The sequence below is a fragment of the Ailuropoda melanoleuca genome, chromosome 3, assembly GCF_002007445.2.
Source record: "Ailuropoda melanoleuca isolate Jingjing chromosome 3, ASM200744v2, whole genome shotgun sequence".
Lineage (NCBI taxonomy): Eukaryota > Metazoa > Chordata > Mammalia > Carnivora > Ursidae > Ailuropoda > Ailuropoda melanoleuca.
Genome location: NC_048220.1, coordinates 24,566,850 through 24,585,229, shown reverse-complemented (window position 1 = coordinate 24,585,229; position 18,380 = coordinate 24,566,850). Strand labels below are relative to the sequence as shown.

The 18,380-nt window shown below is 49.8% G+C and overlaps 1 protein-coding gene across 13 annotated transcripts in view; it reads right to left on the bottom strand.

The window, feature by feature from the left end:
• Positions 1-18,380, bottom strand: part of SLC25A48 (solute carrier family 25 member 48) — a 251,720-nt gene that overhangs the window by 9,440 nt on the left and 223,900 nt on the right. For 10 of the 13 annotated variants that reach the window (XM_034656037.1, XM_034656040.1, XM_034656038.1 and 7 more), the window contains 2 exons: positions 4,420-4,677; positions 1,906-2,039 (listed from right to left, as the gene is read on the bottom strand). In XM_034656037.1, coding sequence (XP_034511928.1) covers positions 1,906-2,039; positions 4,420-4,677 — 392 coding nt within the window. The remainder of the gene's footprint in view (positions 1-1,905; positions 2,040-4,419; positions 4,678-18,380) is intronic. The other 3 variants (XR_004624027.1, XR_004624026.1, XR_004624028.1) reach the window with 1 other exon arrangement.

The window sequence follows — 18,380 nt, the reverse complement described above, 5'->3', positions numbered from 1 at the left end:
AACCAATATATGCATTGTGGAAGTCCCAAAAAGAGAAGAGTGATAGGGGCAGAGAATATTTGGAGTAATAATGGCCCAAAACTTCCTAAATTCAGTGAAAGACATGACTATAAACATCAAAGAAGCTTAATGACTCCAAGTAAAATAAACTCAAAGAGACCCACACCAAGACACATTATAATCAAACTTTTGAAAGCAGCAAGATAGAAGGAACACATTACATACAAAGGATCCTCAGTAAGTTTAACAGCAGATTACTTATCAGACACTTGAGAGACCAGAAGTCAATAGGCCAACATATTCAAAGTGCTAAAAGAAAAATGTCAGTCAAGAATCCTGTATCCAGGAAAACTATCCTTCAAGACTGGGGGAAAAATTAAGACATTACCAGATAAACAAAAGCTGAGGGAGTTCATTACCACTTGATCTACCCTGCAAGAAAGGCTCAAAGGAGTCCTGGAGGGTGAAATGAAACAGCACTAGAGAGTAACTTGAATCTGTATGAAGACATAAAGATCTCAATAAAGGTAAACACACGAATAGAGTGACATCAGCATCATGGCAGTACAAAATGTCCCTATCCTTCCCCACCTCAACAACAAAAGTTGGGCATCCATCCACCCACCCAGATGCCTCTGTGGGAGTTGTGGGATCCAGCACCCCATGGCAAGGGACTGAAGAGTCCTGCCCGCCTCTGTATCAGGTACTAGGCAGAGAGACCTCAGTACTGGCAGTGGAAGCTAGAGCAGCCTGTGAACTGGCCCCAGCCCCTCTCAGCTGCAGTCTGGGAGCACCTGGAGAATAACGGCTCGGCCAGTGTGTGTGAGTGTGTGTGTGTGTGTGTGTGTGTGTGTGTGAGAATCTGGATGCACTGGAGTGGGTAGTTAGTAAAGACTGGAGGGCTGGGGATGAGACAACCATGTGAGGAAAGGTCCAGTGTTCAGTAGTAGCATTAACACTAGTAAAACTACTAATACTAATACTAAAGCCAATGACAAGTGGCTAACTCTTTTTAAATATCCTTTGTGGGTTATGCATGAAGCTAAGCCCTTTTTATATGCTGTGTTTAATCTCACTAACAAACAGCCCTGTTGTTCATGGTAGGGATGTTTAGCCTAGGAGAAAGTGAGGCCCGGAGGTGAAACAACTTGCCACGAGTAACCAGGCTGGCTTTAACTCGAGTCTGCTGACGTGAAGGGGCAAGCCAAGAAAGCTGGGGGCCCACTGGAGGCAGAGCACACATGAGGGTTTCTCTGGAGGGTACTAGGGGGTATCACGGGAGGCAACGTAGACAGGGATGATTTTGTTTATAGCCTTGGATGCCAAAGTTGGAATTCTGGTCATCATCCTAGGACAGTTGAGACAGGAAGGGGCTTGGATTTAGATGAGCTCTTTGCGTGCAGGGAGGCAGAAAGAGAAGGGAGACAAGATCAGGTTGCAGGCTGCCTCAGAGCTGAGCCAGAGGTTGCAGGCTGTGGACTCAGGTGCGGTGAGGGAGAAGAAGACAGGCTGGGGGAGTGGACGTTGTGAGATGTGATGACCGATGTGGCCCTGGGACCCCCTACTTGGAGGAGAACGAGGCACCGAGCAGTGAGTGAGGAAGCAGCTCCCAGCCTTTCCTGATGGGAAGGTAAGCTTTGGTGACACACAGATGTGGGTCCAGGTCCTGCTCTGCCATGCACCGGCTGTGTGACCTCAGGTAGGTTACCAGTCCTCTCCGAGCCTGTCTTCTCCACCAGCCTGGGGCATGGACTAGATGAGACAAGGATCTAAGTAGGGCTTGATGTGCAACTGCCAGTACTTCGGTTTCCTGATTCCCCTCTCTGCAATCTCATATCCCCCAAAATGTCTGGCCCACCTTCCAGGAGACTGACACTGACCCCGCACCACTGCTGTGGGGCTTACTTTAAGACCTTCCTTCTGGTAACTCTGGGAGATACAATCCAGGACACCTTTGTATTTGTTTAAATAAACCCCGTCAGCTTGGAGTCGACTTTTCACGACATCCATAGGAGTCGCTGTCCCCCAAGAAATTGCTCCTGTAAAGAGAGAGACAAACAGGTGTCAGGGACTGGCTGGTTGGGGTCTGGAGGGGACGTGGCTCCCTGCGCCTTTGCACCATTGATCGGCTAAACAAGCTGCTGGGGGAAGTAGGAAGAGCTCAGGCAGGATCTGTGAAGACCATCCCTGAACTTCCTTCACCACTCACTGTGGAACTTCATACAAGTCTCCTCCCCTAGGCCTTGAGTCTGCCATCTGTAAAATGGGGCAACAGTACCTACCTTCATGGGGCTACTGTTAGGACAAATACACAGATGCACATGGAGCGTTTAGCAGAGCCAGGCCCAGAGCCAGCGCTTTGTCAGCGGATGCCTTTATTAGCAGCTTTTACTGGAGAAACAAGAACAGGCCCCCCAATACTTTGTAGTGCCTTTCCGGGGTGCCAAGGGCAAGAGCAGCAGAGTGAGGGCTGAGGCGGAAGACCTGTGGCTCTGCAGAGACAGAAGGGACTCTGAATACAGAACAGCTAAACAAACACTTGCAGATAGGCTGCTTGCCGACGAAGGGCCAAGTAAGGACTGAAGACAAGAGGGGCAGGGCTTTACAAATCTTGTCACTTTTCCAGATATCTCAAATAGAAGCCTTGGGACCATGTAACACTGGGTCACCCTCATTGGAGAAGCTCAGGTGCCCTAGTTTGAGCACTTTTGTAACTTTAAAGGACTCTAAGGAAACAAAGCCAGGTTACTGTATAAACACGAAAATTGGCACATCCTTAGGAAGAGAAAAACAAATGGATGCCAAAGTCCAAGGCAGCTGTTGCAAGGTTTAATAATTGCAGCCCAGAGATTCCCAAAAGAGGCCTTAGCCTGTTCTGGACCCTCTGCCCATCCCAGCATCCAGCCCCCGTGGCCTCCTGCCCTTGATCCTCTGGGAACCCTCTACACCTCCCTTCCCTCTTGCCTCCTGCCAGGATAATGGGGTTGCTTGCCCTGGAGTCTGTCCAGGTACTGCTCTGACATCCTCCCCTGTTCCTCAGCCCAAGGGCAAGGGTATTACAAAATGTGGTCTGCCTACCAGGCCACTCATACCTGCTCTCATCAGAATCGAGAATGGACGGGACCTTGTTTGTCCTCTTGGCCAGCAAGTGCTTACTAAGTGCTTACTAGGAACTGGCACAGGCCAGGCCTCAGATACATGGGGGCAGAGGGCAGACACTGGTGTTCGGTGGCTAAGACATGGGCTTCGTTGTGTGCTTGCTGAGTTTCAAGCATAGCTAATGAGGAGGGGGGGAGGAAGTGGAGAAGGAGTGACAAGTTTCTCCTCTCCAGAAGATCTTTCCCATCAGCATCACACATGCTATGTTATCAGCTTTCTTAAAAAGCAACCCTCTATTGACTTCCCTACCCTGCTCTGGCTACAGCTGCATACCTCTCTTCCCCATCACAGCACAGCCAAACCCTTTCGACATATCGTGTGTCCTTCGACTGTCCAATTTCCCTCATCCCATTCTCTCCTGATCCCACTTCTGTTGGGTGTTCACACCCTTCTCTTCACCAAAATGGGTCCTGTCACAGTCCCTGATGACCTACATATTGCTAAATCCAGGCAGCAGGCATAGTGAGTGCAAAAGCCCTGTGGTGGGAAGAAGCCAGGCATGGTCAGGGTGCAGCGAGGAGACCAGTCTGGCTGGAGCAGAGCAAGCAAGGGGAGAGGAGCAGAAAAAGAATGCAGCAGGGTAACAGGCAGCTGGATCATAGAGAGACTGAAGACCACTGTAAGAACACTGATTTTTACCCTAAATGAAGTGGGGATGCTGCGTGGTTTCTGAAGTATGAAGGATTAAGTAACCAGTGCATGGTCACCAAATGAGTAAGTGATGATTTGAACTGGGATCTTGCTGACCGTAGAGTCCCTGCTATACTATCTTCATTAGCTGTGTGCCCCTGGGTTGGTCACTTAATCTCTCTGAACCTCAGTTTTCTCATTTGAAAAATGGGGAGACTGATTCCTCCCTTACAGAGTTAATGCAATGCTCACATTAGAAAGGTTTGCTGTGTCAACGTTCAAAAAAGGTGAACCTCAATAACAGATTTCCTTTTCACAGCTCAGTAATACCTGACACAGAAGAAATGGTCAGAATACATCTGACTGAAGGTTCAACAATCCTGAATAGGGACTTGCTGTTCCCACAGGTCCAGAGGGAAGGAGAGGCAAAAAAGAGGAAGACCATTCCCATTCCCAGCCTCTCCTCTGTCTGGCCAGGTCTGGCAAATAGGAGGTGCTGAACAAAGAACGGTCGGAGGAGTGGCTGGATGAATCATGCCCTTCCCTGGGCTGAGAAGGGCACGGTAGGCTCCCCAGCCATCCCACTACAGGGGTCAGCCCAGGGACGGGGGTCGGTATGGCTGTCCTTACCTGCCATGCCGCCGGCCAGCCACACGGCACAGGGGCTGGGGCCTGTGCAGGCCTCAGGTGTGATCCACTCATTCAGGAACACATAGGGGATGAAGTAGAGGCAGTAGCCCGGGACATCCCTCAGCAGCATGGCGCTCACGCCCCGGTACATCCCTGCCAGGCCCTCGGTCCGCACGATGGTTGTGATGCAATGCACAGGCCCCTGGTAGACTGGCTGCTTCCCCAGAGCCACTGCCCCGGGTTTCAAACCAAGGGTGGCTGCAAAGACAGGGAGGAGAGGATGGCAAGTCACCCAGGGGGCAAGACACTGGCCTATCTCCAGCACTGGAGCCAGCCTGGCCCCTTGACAACTTCCACTCACGTGGCCTACTGCTTTTCACCAAAACTTCTGACCTTAGCAGCTCGAACCAAGATTCTCAAGTCCCAGTGGGGAGGCCAACACGCGCAGCCAGCTGTGCAGCCGGACTGGAGACAAGGCCTGCCGGGGGATAAAGCACCAGGTGCCTCAGTGGTTTCTGGTCAGCCATCACTATGTCTTTGTAAGCAGCACCGATGGCAGACTGCCCAAGATCAAAGATGAACAAGCCGTACCAAACTCTTTCCTGAAGCAGAGGTTGCAAAAGCAATGGACTCTGTGTGTGTGTGTGTGTGTGTGTGTGTGTGTGTGTGTGTACATGTGTACTTGTGCATAGTGTGGTAAAAAAACATATGAGATTTGGACCCAGACCATTCAGGTTCCAAATCCAGAACCCACTACTTAAATACTTTTCAATCTTGGTAGGCCACCTTTTTCAGCCTTTGGTTCCTTAACATTAAAAAGAGAATAGGCCACTATTTATTGTATACAAAGTTGCTAAGAAAGTAGATCTTAAAAGTTCTCTACACACACACACACACACACACACACACACACACACACACACACACGGTAACTATAGAATATGATGAAGGTGTTAACTAACCTTACGTTGGTAACCACTTCACAATACACATGCATATGAAATAATCAAGTTGTATACCTTAAACTTACATGATGTTATATGCCAATCATTTCTTAATAAAGCTGAAAAAATTTTAAAGGAAAAAGAAAAGAACAGGTGAGTATACCTAAGATAATACCTCTAAAGTGCTGATCACAGTGCTAGGAACACTGTAGGAGGAGAATAAGTTATCCACAGACTATTACTGAGACTGAGGTGACCAGCATGAATCAGGAGGATACATGGGCTGCAGGGCCAGACGTGCTGTCCCTCCAGCCTTGGCCAGGCTGTGCCCTGAAATAGCTGTGGGGCAGCCCTGATACCACTGGCCACACAAAGACCAGGGACACAGGGCTGCTGTCTCCTTGTCTACCTCTGGGGTCTCTGCTGGCAGATCATGGCTTATGACGTCCATAGCTTCTTGTAGGGCTGTATGTAGCCAGCAAACAGTGACTGTCTCTTCCTCTCAATCCTTCCACCAGGCTCCCCTCTCTTTCTCTGATGCTGATCTCCCCGGCTGTGGACCCTTTAGCTCAGCATTGACTCATGACCAGGGAGGCCTCCCAGTCCCAGGACAGATGCAGTGGACTCCTATTCTCAACATTCCATTCTTGAAGAACTAACATGGTATGACCAGGAAACAGAACAAAGCTTGCCTGTGACACACACCTTTGTTACCACCTGGGTTTAGTTTCCTGTATGTGGCATCTCACTTTGGTTTTGCACCTGCTGACAAAGAAGCGGTAACTTTCATTACTGAACAGTTGAATTTCCAAGTTCCCCAAACAGTCCCACCTTTATCAGATGAAAGGTTAGGAGCGAAGATTCAGCTTCATGATTCCATAGTCCAAACCGAAGATCTGAGAGTCAAGTGCAACCTGTCCTTTCGCTCACTCCAGGAGGTGTGGTAGAAGGGGAGCTTTCTATTTGCCTGGGAAGTGTGCTTGACCAAATGAATCCTGTATTTTCTTTTTGTGTGGGGGACAGAGACTAATCATTGCCTTGTGCATTCAGCCATCTACAGCGTGGGCAGGAGGCTGAGTCCCATTCACTTTCACAGCAGATCTCCCACGAAGAGAGCAAGGGTGGTGGCCACTTGTGGGAGCAAAGGGCCCTCTGAGCTCAGAGCAAGATGTCTGAAAGCCCACTGAGATATCACTGCACACCCCTTCCTTTCCCAAATCCACTAGGATGCTGCCAGGGTCATCCTGCGAAATTCTGGAATGAAACAGAATAGATGTAATTGTTGCAACATCTAAACTTTACCTGGGTCATGCTCATGTCCAAGTAACAGTGACCTGACCCAGGAGTCAAGGTTTCTATGAATCAAGTATGGGTATGATGTGGCTCTCAGAAGTTACTGATTGAAGGACAGTGTCCTGATAATATTCTGCTTGTGTAAAGGTATAGATGCTGAAAAAAACACTCGCCTAACCTCCAACATGCCTTGTCAACAAAAAACCTGTCCTTTTTTTTCCTTTTCTTCCCAGGACAAGCAATAAGGAACTTCTCTCATATTCTCCCAGGTTTGTTACATAAGCAATCTAATTTTTATCGCTTGAGAATTGTCCATTTATAACTATTAAAGCAATAGAATTGCCATGGGGACTGCCATCCTCTGAAATAGTGACATGAATCTAACCGGCAGCCAGTGTCTTCAGGACACAAAGCCCCTGGAAATCCTGCTAGCTCCCTCATCACCAGTGCACCAGCATGTGCACACACACACACTTATTTGGAAATAATTTCAAATTTGCAAAAAAGGGCAAAAAAAGAAAAATTACACAAAGAGCACCCTTATATATCATTTTCCCACAGTCACCTATTGTTAACATTTTACCTCATTTGTTTTATGGCTTGTGTGCACTCTTTCTCTCTCCCCTCCCTTCTCACCAAACAGATGCCCCTGTCCCAGTGCATTAACTTTGCCTGGGCTGTGTTCACCCCCAAGTAACAGTGACCTGACCCAGAATCAAGGGGTCATACCCAATCAGCTAAGGGTATGATGTGGCTTTCAGGAGTTACTGATAGGAAAGTATCTGATAAAAACCTTCCTTGTTTGGAGGTGCCAATGTTGAGAAAACATTTCACAAACTTTGAACCAGCCTTGTCAACAAGACCCAAACTTGTGCTTTTTTTTTTTTTTACCTTTTTTTCCCAAGGTAAGCAATAAGGAAATTCTTCTGTACACACATGCATATTTTTTTCACACATGCATACATAACATCATTCTCTGAACCATTTAAGGGTTAGATACCAAATGGTTCCTTTACTCCTAAATGCTTCAGTAAGTGTTGCCTAAGAATAGGGATACTGCCTCGCTATGCTATAACTGTCATAATCGATGTTGACAATACCTTTACCTAATATACTGCCATTACTCAAGCTATCACTTGATTCCTCCCCTCCCTAGTGCAGGATCTAGTCTAACCAGTTACTGCCTTTAGTTGTCATGATTCTTCAGCTTCTTTTATTTTTGTATTTAGTAAGCTCCACACCTGATGTGGGGCTGGAACTCGCGACCCCAAGATCAAGAGTCACACAATCTGGAGCATTTCTACAGCTTTTCTTTGTTTTTAATGACACCAAAATTTTTTATGAGTATGCTGCCTCCCTTCTTACGAATAAAACCTTCCTCATTTGGGGTTTGTTTCGTTTTTCCTTGTTATCACATTGAGATGATGCATTCTGGGCTGGCCTTCCTCCCTGTTCTCATCTCTCTTCTCAAGAGATAAGTCTCTTCTTCTCTGGCCTCCTATCCTAGTTTTTGCTAGTTTCCTTTTTAATTTAGATATAATTTACATTCAATAAAAGGTGTAGCTTGTAGGTGTGCAGTTGATGAGTTCTGACAACTGCACACACCTGGGTCACCACACCCTACTGAGAAAATGACGTCTTATACTTGAAGCATCCTATTTTGGTCACAGCCCACTAAGACACAGTGAAGATTCCAAGCCTACCTACCCTCTCTTGCTTGCTTTTCCAGATATAAGAACTCTGTGCCATCAATGATGTGGCACTCAAGAAGCAAATCTTTCAACCAGTCGATGGTTGTTACGGGCCCATCTGCATTAGCAATAGTGGCATGGACGATTCAAATGGGACCACAAAGCAGAAAACAGCAGCAACTCTTACCAGTTGCTCCAACCAAGAGATGCTCAGAGGCTGGCCCCGGGGAGGCAGCTTTGTGAGGCGTTGCCCGGGGAGGCGTGGCCCAGGGAGCGTGGCTTGAGACGCGTGGCCAGGGAAGCACAGCTTAGGAGGCGTGGCCTAAGAAGGGTGGCCCGGGGAGAAGGGTTTGGAAGAAGGACTTAGAGGCGTGGCCCAGGGAGATACAGCTTAGGAAACGTGACTGGGGGAGGCGGGGTTTGGGAGACAGGGCCTGGGGAGGCGTGGCTTGGCAGGTCTACTTAGAAATGAGCTGAATCAGAGTTCTTGGTAACTCCAGCTGTTTAAAACAAACTTTGATGACCTTTTAAAATGGACTTGGGAGGTTTCCGGCAAGCAGCTTTTGGAAATAGACACAAATGAAATCCGGGTACCTTCATGTTTGTTCAAGGAACCCAAGGAAGCGGGTGAGGTGCTGGGTGAGTACCTGCTCACAGGGAACCACCAGCTCTCAGCCTGTTGCTGCTGAACTTTCAGGGCTTGGCTTGGGGGTGTACACGTGCATGTAGAGATTCACACAGGGCATATTTTCTTCTGGGACAAAATGTATTTAGTTTCTCTAATTAGAATTTTTGTTCTAAAATGAGGATTAAATTATGAATCAAATTTTGATCATTTTTTATCATGAGTTTTTGCTATTGACTCCATTTTTTCTGTACTGTAAATGAAGACCCTATTACCTTTTACTATGATACGTATGTATTAAAAACCTGAAACACTCAGGATGCCTGTGGTTTTCTTTGTTTTCCCAAATTCGGTTAGGACCAGTTCAAACCCCCTAGATCAGGACAGGCAAGATGCTCAAAGTCAATGAAATTGGCCCCTATCCAGCTCCTAATATTCATCCAGGAGCAGCGGAGAGCCTATACAGTTCTAAAAAACCCCTCTTCTCCAAGCTCCCTTATCTCGACCAGCTGGCCTACCTGGTCCGTGCTGCAGAAGGTAGGGTAGCTGGGGACCGTCATTCCTTAGACTACATGGTGTGGCTGTTTGACTTCACTGCTCTGCACCAGTGTAAGGAGTCTTGCTCACTGGCCCCTGCCTGGGCCAGGAGGTCCCTCTGAAGGCAGGTGCCTCTGCAGGGGGTAGGAGTGTCCAGGTTTGGCCAGTCCTAACAGGTACCCACGCAGCCACCTCTTGGGAGTTCTCCCACTTCAGAGGGGCTGAACCAGCCTAGAGGCAGGCTGGGTCCCCACAGATTTGCCTCTCAGAAGCCAGTATAGCCACAGCATACTGCTGGGCCCTTCCCACATACAAACATGAAAAAATTTTATCTTTCCTTTCTCAGATATTGCTGTTCAATTTCTTCAATGGGCCATAACTGTGGAAACAGGAAAGTCAGCTGAAACACAATGTCTGGTCAGCCCCCAGAAACACAAAGGCCTGGCCACTTCCTGGAAGGGAAAGTGCCATGAGACCTCTCCTGTGTATGTATAGTCAGGTGTGGGATGAAAACACAACATTATTTCTCAACAGGTTACTTTCTACAGAAAATCCTTAATAACTAAGCCATCCACAGATGAAGTCCTGTGGGTGCCCAGTCAGGGATGTGCAGGGTTACCATGTTTTTTGTGCCTAAATACTTCTAGGCCAGTGGACTCACAAATTGAAGTTGGAAGCATGGACTTATTTCAAGGGACCCACAAACTGGTAAGCATTATAGATTCACAGGACTCCTAAAATATCTCACGTACATGTGCGACCATTTTTCTCCTATGTGTAGGTGCTATTGTGGGGGAACACAACAAAAATTTACTTAAATGAACTAATTATCCAAAGTAACTTCTTATCGTATGTGGTTTCTTAATCCACAGACACTTAATGTACAGCTGCTATTCTATGGGTTGGACCCCATTTAACGTATTTAAAAGGTATTCTTAGGAGAAGCTGGGATACCCCCAACCCCACGCCAGCCCAGGCCAGAGGCTCTACCCCCTATTATAAGGTCTGTTCTGGGTGCTGTTGGCTCTGAGCATGTTGCTTTACCCTAACCCATGTGATGAGTTTCCTGATGACATGAGTAACACACTGTGGCTTCTCCCAGAGCACTGAGACCTTGTGCCTGACACCATGTCCCATATGTGCCTCAACATCCATTCAATAAACACTTGAGCATCTGACAAGGCAGTTCTCAGGACTTGGGCCTCCCAAAGGTTCCCTCCCATGCTTGGCATTCTTACCAGCCTGGCTCTGTCTGGTCCTTGTGCCAGAGGCTGCAGATACTAAAAGCAACTCCCAAATCATGGTCCCAGCTACTGCACTATTCCAAAATGCCATGGAAGCACTGTGATTTGGGTTTGAGTAGGCTGGTCCAACTGCTCAGTTCACTTTCTCAGAAAATTACTGACTGGGAAGCTCTTGCCCAGCTCCTGCTTCCAAACAATCCAGCAGTTTCCTTATGATCTGAAGGGATCATCATAGGCAGATGGTTTAGCAGAAAGAGCCCTGGATCCAAAGCAGCTGGGATTCGCTTTGCTGCTAGGCCGCTATTTACTGTATGACCTGTGCAAGAGACTCCAGCACACTGGCCCTCGGTTTCCTGCACCACTTACAAAAGGGGAAGAATAAATAGCCTGCCACCTCTTTTGGCTTTTGTGAAAATTGAGTGACAATGTTCACAAATGTACTTTACTTGAGGCAAATAGTCATTCCTATTTTTATTACCCCTCTTCTGATATGACTCCGGATTCTGGAAGTGCTGGGACTACCAACCTCAGGCAGCGGCGGCCTGCAACCAAACCTCCTGTGGGAGGTTGTAGATGCCCACGCAGGGCCAACAACTACCAGTACCAGCGTCGAGGCCCCAACTCAGGACAATACTTGCCCTCATCAGTTGATTTAAAGACCAAATGGGTTTGTCACCTACGAATGTAACCCCATAACAGTGTGTTACATTGTATGCACCGTCATTCTTCTCTGCTGGCTGTGTGGGACCATAGTATGGAAAAGATGCAGCCAAACCACCCAGAATTCAAGGACTCCTCTTGAACCACATGGCTAAATGCCTGGCCTCTTCACAAATTTCCTCCCTTCACTTTTGGGCTGCTATGGCTCCAGCCTTCACTTCCTATTGGCAGCCCATAGCCTACTTGACAAGAAGGCTCAGACTGTATGGTCCTGGCTTGTCTCCAGTCTCTTATCATGCTCCAGGGATTCCTCCTGTCCTCCCACATAGGCTCTCTTCTTCAGAGCTAAATGGAGCAACATTCAGGGAGCTTAGCATCGGTTATTCTCGTCCTGCAATGGGAAAGTCTTGAAAAATCTGCTGTCTCAGAAGGCTGCTCCTCCCCAAGGCCAACCTGCCTGGAGAAGAGTGTTTTTCTTGGCAGACACACATCTTTATGGTAGCAATAAAACTATGCTGCCAAAGAGACAAAATGATGTAGTCAGGGCCTCTGAAGCAGAGTTGGCGACCTTCCCAGCCAGACATTGCCGAAGATTCAGAAAAATCAGAGAAATGGTTTCACCCCATCTTGTCATCATGTAGATCCTTGGGTTCAGACGGGCTTTGTGTTCTGGTGTGTGTTCTCATCCACCCAGGTCCACCCCTCATGTGGCCGGCCCTCTCTGATGTTACCAATCCAGCCCTATTGATCTCGCTTAGGCATGCTTAGAAATTAGGACCTTCTTCTCCTCAAATTCTGGCCACACTCTGTCCCCTTCATTCTGTTCAGGTAATCTTGAACATGGTAGAGCCAGGCCTTGTGGTGAGGACTCCCTCAACCTCCTTCCTGTTGTCCTCAAAATTCTCTCTGAATTGTCTATTTTGTTCTCCTCTCCCAACCCCAAAATGGAAGGTTTTTTCCTTTCCCAGCCCTTGGTCACTGTCTCTAGTGTCACCTCCCACTTCAGCCGTTCTCCCCTCTTGATTCCCTTTTGCCTACTTTGGTGACAGGAGTTTCCCAGGACTCTGCCTCCCGGGGCAGTGGAGGTGGACGGCCCGGGGCCATGCCCTGTTGCAGCATGTCACACCTCAGGGAGCACGGACACGTCACCCAATCTGAACCTCAGTTTCCCCATCTGTAAGATAAAGAGAATGATGGCACCTCTTTCACCCAGTTGCTGTGATGACTTAATGCAGGTGTGTGTTAGCACAGCGTGCATGGGGTGGGCTCCTACCATAGGCTGACCACGACCGCTGATGCTGCTGGAGCTCCTCCTCCCCGAGCTCCTTCACAGAGCCTTCCCCTTCATCTCCACCTCTTCCCTTCTGCAGCTCACCTTGGCATCTGCACCTAACTCATGGCCTCAGCCGTCACGTCTCTGTCGCCCCCCAACTCCTCCTCCAGCTGCGGTACCCCGCACACGAACCGAGCGGGACTCAGCATGTTCTCACTCAAGCCTGCCCTCCTGCCAGCCTCCGAAACAGCCACAGTGACTGTAAGCGTGAATGGATCACCTGCCCACACCAAGTGCTGCCTCACATACTTCGCCTGCCACTTCATTCCCTGTGGGGGGCGCTCCTTCCTCACAGTCACCCAACTGTGAAGTCCTGGGTCATTTCAGACACTTCCCTTTCTCCTGCTCAGCCCACTGATTCTCCACCTCAGATGCCTCCAGTCGGCAACTCTGCTCCATTCCCAAAGCCCAAGGCCCTGCGATCCCTGCTCCCATTTCTCACCTGGTCTGCGGCAGCACCCCCAAATCAGCCTGCCCACCTCTTCTTCCCTGACCCCTGCCACCTCTCCTGAAGGCAGGATCCACTTTCCTCCCACGCAGTTCTGCTCAGGTCACTCTGCTGTCCAAGATGCCTCACTGCCTGCTGAATGGCACCTTAGCCCACCTCAGCTGAGAAATCCAAGCTCTTCCTAACTCCCCCTGCACCTTCCCCTCCCTGCATTGCAGTTAGAACTCCGATGCTGTGCCTATAGGGCTCTCCATTCCCATGGGCCCACCTCCAAAGCCCAGCCAGTATGCCAACACCCCATCAATGGCCACTTCCTCTCTGGAGTCTTCCTGACCTGCCGAGCCAGACTCTGAGGTTCCAGAGACTTCCACGGGCCCTTCTCCTTCTGCTACGTGTCTGATTCTCCCCCAGATAGTGCACTCCCCGATGTCTGATAGCTCTAATTTATCGACTCTGCTGGGATCCGAGCAAGAGCTCAGGAAATGCCAGAGAGTGAGTCCCAACAGGTGTCAACACTCAGCCCTCTGCCTCCAGTGGGGCCTGGGGCAATCACAGAATGGTCAGCACAGAGTTAACACTGAGTCCTCCTCCAGTCCCCAAACACTGCCCTCCCCGGGGTGTTGAGGCCTTTGTGATTTGCACATTAATTAGGCTCTAAATGAAAACACAGACCTGAAAGCTCCCAGACTGGGGACAAGTGAGTGTCACTGGCCACTGGCCTCCAGGATGTGACTTGGCCCAGGGCAGCGGAGGGACTGCTGGCCTCTGGGACCACAGCCCTGGATTCCAGTTCTGGCCCAGCGGGGCACCCAGAGAGACTCATGCCCGCACAAAGAGTGAGGATGACTTCCAGAGGGAGGGTTTCTTCACCGGTGCCTTACAGTGCAGGCCGCAGCCAACTGAACCCAGGCCAGCCTCTCCTGGCTGCCAAGTGGCAGGGGCGCCAGGAGCAAACCTCCACGAAGTTGCAACAGTTTTCACGAGGGCTAACCGCTGCTTGGTATGCAACCCTAGTCGGGCCCAAATGGAACTTCCCTCCCAACTTCAGCAACTGCAGGTGGAATGTGGTAAGAAACCCTTCTGTGTAACAATTTCACAGTATATGCCAAGAATCGTAAAAATGACCAGAACCTTTGACTCATTCATGAAGCACAGAGCCCACACATTTAGGGAAATAACCCTACAGGAGAGCAACTCCTTACGGACAGATTTCCTGATCACATCACTGTGTGTAAAAGAGGACGAACCAGCAACAACGTCAATGTCCATGACTAGGAAGATGGTGACCTGAGTGCAGTATTACAGCGAACGTTTATTGTAGGTGTTCGGTGCACCAGGCATGATGCTCAGGTTGTCACGTGCCAGCCGTCATCCTATTCCATCCCGGTTATGACGTAGCTACTGTGGTTACGTATGCTCTGCAGATGAGTCCACGGAGGCTTTACAAGAGTTATCGAGTTCCTGGGCTGTGGTGGAGGGAGGATTAGAAGCAGGTAGTCTAACTCCAGAAACTGAATTTTTGCCACACTCCATCATCCCTCTCACAGTGATGGAATACCGCTCATCTATTTTAAAATTAGTTGTCTATTGTTAATAATTTTAAATGCCATTTTCAGAACATGGAAAATGTTATAATACTGAGTTAAAAAGAGGATATGAAACTGTATGAGTACAACTTCTTAACATATTTAATCTATGTATTTAGACAAGGAAAAGGAAACACATTAATGTATTAACAGTGACTGGATTTGGGTGGATGGACATTTTCTCCCTTCACACTGAATGTTCTATCTTGTGTACATTTTCAACGACAGGTCACCACTAATAGGTCATCAGGATGAGCTCACTGGCTTTATATTTGCAAGCCTTCAGTTAAGCTGACGTCTTACCTCGATGTGGCCTCCATCCTACCTGTCACATGTCCCAGAGGAGAGATGCCAGGGGCCTCCTGCCCCCAGCTTCAGTATATGGGGGCTGTCCCATACGGCCCATCGTCTCCACTCAGGAAGTGGTCGGGCCATTCTGGGGTAAAGCCACAAACCGTAGACAATCCCACAGTCTGGATTAAGCCTGCCTGGACATGCCCATCTCAGCACAGTCACCCCGCAGAGCAGGCCTGACCCAGGACCAAGACCACAGGCTTACAGCTGGCACTAGCCCCACACTACCTGGGCCACGCACTGCTTTGGGCTTCGTGGTGTGGTTTGTGTCTGCTTTTGTTCTTAATTAATTTATCTGGCAGTTTCCAATCCAGGTCATGTGGAAACTGTGACCTGGAATGGAGTCGAAGCCACCCCCTCGGACAGGATGTGGGCTTGGTTTACCACAGTCCCCACCACTCCCTACTACCTCCCCGACACCAGAGCGGACCCGTGCTGGAGCCGCTGCTTTGGTACAGCAGAGTGAGAGGGAAAGTGAAACACATTCTGTGTCCACGTTTCAGTCAAAAGGGGAAAAATGCAATATGGGTTAGCAGAGCTGTGGGTATCAAGATAAATGGAAGAGGGTACATTTTCCAGGCACCTCTGCTCACTTATGTTACCTCCCTGGTCCCAGTGAGTCTTCGAGGTTTCTGTCTCTGGCCTAGAGGATCTTTGAGGGACAAGTAAAAGAAAACCACATCCTTCCTCCTTTCCTGGGGAGATCCCTCGCCAAAAGCACTGCCTGGCGACCCACTGCCTGCCTGTCCTGCCCCAGCCCTGGTAGTGACTCTGCCCAGCCACCGAAGACCTTCCCCCAAGCAGCTGGGGTAGGAGGTGAGAAACAGCGGGCAAAGCAGAGAGGGGCTGCCCAAAGCCACGGAGTTCAGACCCGTCCCTGGGAATCCATGAGCAGTGCCAATTACTTGAACAATGTTATTTTGGAGACATGCTCCCAGCCCACGTCCCCCCTCAAGTTTGAAGCTGGATTTGTGATGAGTTTTTGCAAAGGCCCAGGTATTATCAAAGCTGCCGTAGTCTCAGCTTCTACAAAATCCCAGCGTAGAAACAGAAACAGCAATCAGTGGGCCCCGAGTCAGAATGTGTGGGGCTGCGTCCCGGCTCCACCTCCCACCAGGGGAGTGACCTGAGGCCAGCTACAGAAGCTGCGGATGCCTCGGGCTCCCCTTTGTTAATGTCTAGGAATTGGGTTGCTGGAAAGATTAAACGCTTGCAGAACTCTTAGCATCGTGCCTGGTGCAGGATAAGGGCTCGGTAAACACTGGCTGCTCTGCCCCCACTGCTGTGACCTGGCTCCACCCAGATCAGAGGCTTGAGGAGCACAGCTCAGGTGGACCCTCCAATCTTGGTTTCTACCCTCCCTGCACTTGCTCAGGTAAACTGTCTTCGTCTCTGTACTGCCAGCTAAGCTCCCAGTGCTAATGACTTAGAACTTTGCAGGGTTGAGAAACCCTGGCCTCCAGGAACCTCCCTTGGCTTCTTATTGAGAGCCTTCCCCGGGTTCAACCAAGGCCAGTTTCCTGGCACACTGGAAAGGACAGAATAAACACATGTTCATTTTCTGTTGCTGCCTCAAGGGATCGACTAAAGAGAACAAGTTTCCTTCTGGCACTACGATGAGCTGACAATCTAAAGCCACGGACACTGTCCCACCCATACCGGAGCAGGGCAGGAACTCACCCTCCTCAGACAGTTTATGCCTCCTATGGTGGAAAGGTCAGGGAGAGCACACTGGACCCCATGTTCTCACTGCTCAGAGAGCTTATCCAGCAGACAAGGTCCCAGAAGGGTCTGGAGGGCAGCTGGGGAGAACCCTAACCTGGGGGAGTTACACCTCAGGCTCTCACAGCCCTGGCAAGCAGGCAGGGGTACCCCTCAATGCGGCCCTGACCAGGTGCACAGCCCTGATCGCTAATGATCCCTCTACGCTCCTATGACCTGCCCCAAAGCCCTTCCTGATCCCCAGCCTGTCCTGCTCCCTCTCCCCCCCACCACATTTGGAGTGGCTGAATTCCCGTCTGCTGGAAAGAGCATTGCAGAAGGGATAGGATGTAGACTTTTGCTCCCCACTACCTCCCTAGTACCTAGCTCTGTGCCTGGCATACAGCCGGTGCATATGTAGCATGGCGGGTAAATGAACAGGGCTGGCAGCCCTACGGACCTTATAGCACTGCGGTGGCTATTAAGTGTGTGATGCACACGCGGTATCAGGCATACGGTGGTGGCTTGGCAGCTTTAGCCACTGCTGATGGTGCGAACCCACACCCAGCCTTGGGACCCTTCTTGGGTCTGCCCATTCCTTGACTGCCTCTCATCCTTCCTTCAAGCTCCAGGGGCTTCTAGCCTAGCCTCAGGATCCCCTGGATTTCAGGCCTTGGTCTGCCAAGTTAGTTACCATTCTAACGCCCTCTGTAGAGAAGGGAGGGGTAAAGGAGGACAGAACAGAGGATGGAATAAATTCATTTGCCTCCAAATGTCCCGGGTGTTTCTAAGGAAGACATTTTCTGAGAAACAGCTCCCTTGGTGTCTGGGCTGGCTGGGCCTCACCTCGCCCAATATATAAATGCATATCTTGCCCTTCTTCCTCCCCTTCCAGGGTCAAAGTACCAGGTTGTGAAGGAAGCAGGTCTGCCCCCAGGAGCAGAGGAGACCCGTCACTGGTAATTCTTCTAACACCTGGACCCAAAAAGTTTGTAGACTTACAGAGAGATTTCCTCTGCACCTGCGACTGACAAAAGCTTTTCCGAGTGACAGGCCTAGAGTCCAAGGCCAGCCTGGGGGCCAGGCCTCCTGGTTCTCAATCTGCTCACGATGCCCTTCATTCCCCAACATGTTTGCTTTTGTCTCTGGGACAGGACCCGATCAGCAAGCTTCAAACATTTCTGTGAAATGCCACCCTTTGATGAAACGAAACTGTACCAAGACATGGCTTGGCATGTCAGGGAGACGGAGGTGGGACCCCCTTGCCCTGTATATCTATGAGTGGCCCCAACGAGGGTATGCTGCAACCCTGAGGATGAGCCCCACATGCTGATAGTTACCAGGGGCCTTGGGGCACTGAGCATCCCCCAGGCATGACCCAACTTGTTAGAGCAGCTGGTCCCAGCCAGTCCCTCTCCACGGGCCCCAGTGAGGATACCAGCATCATGCTCAGGGGATGTGCAGTCTCATCCTGGATCCCTCCTCAGCTGGGCAAGATGTGCAGTCTGAATCAAGGCACCGGAGCTAGAGGCAGGAGAGCTGCGA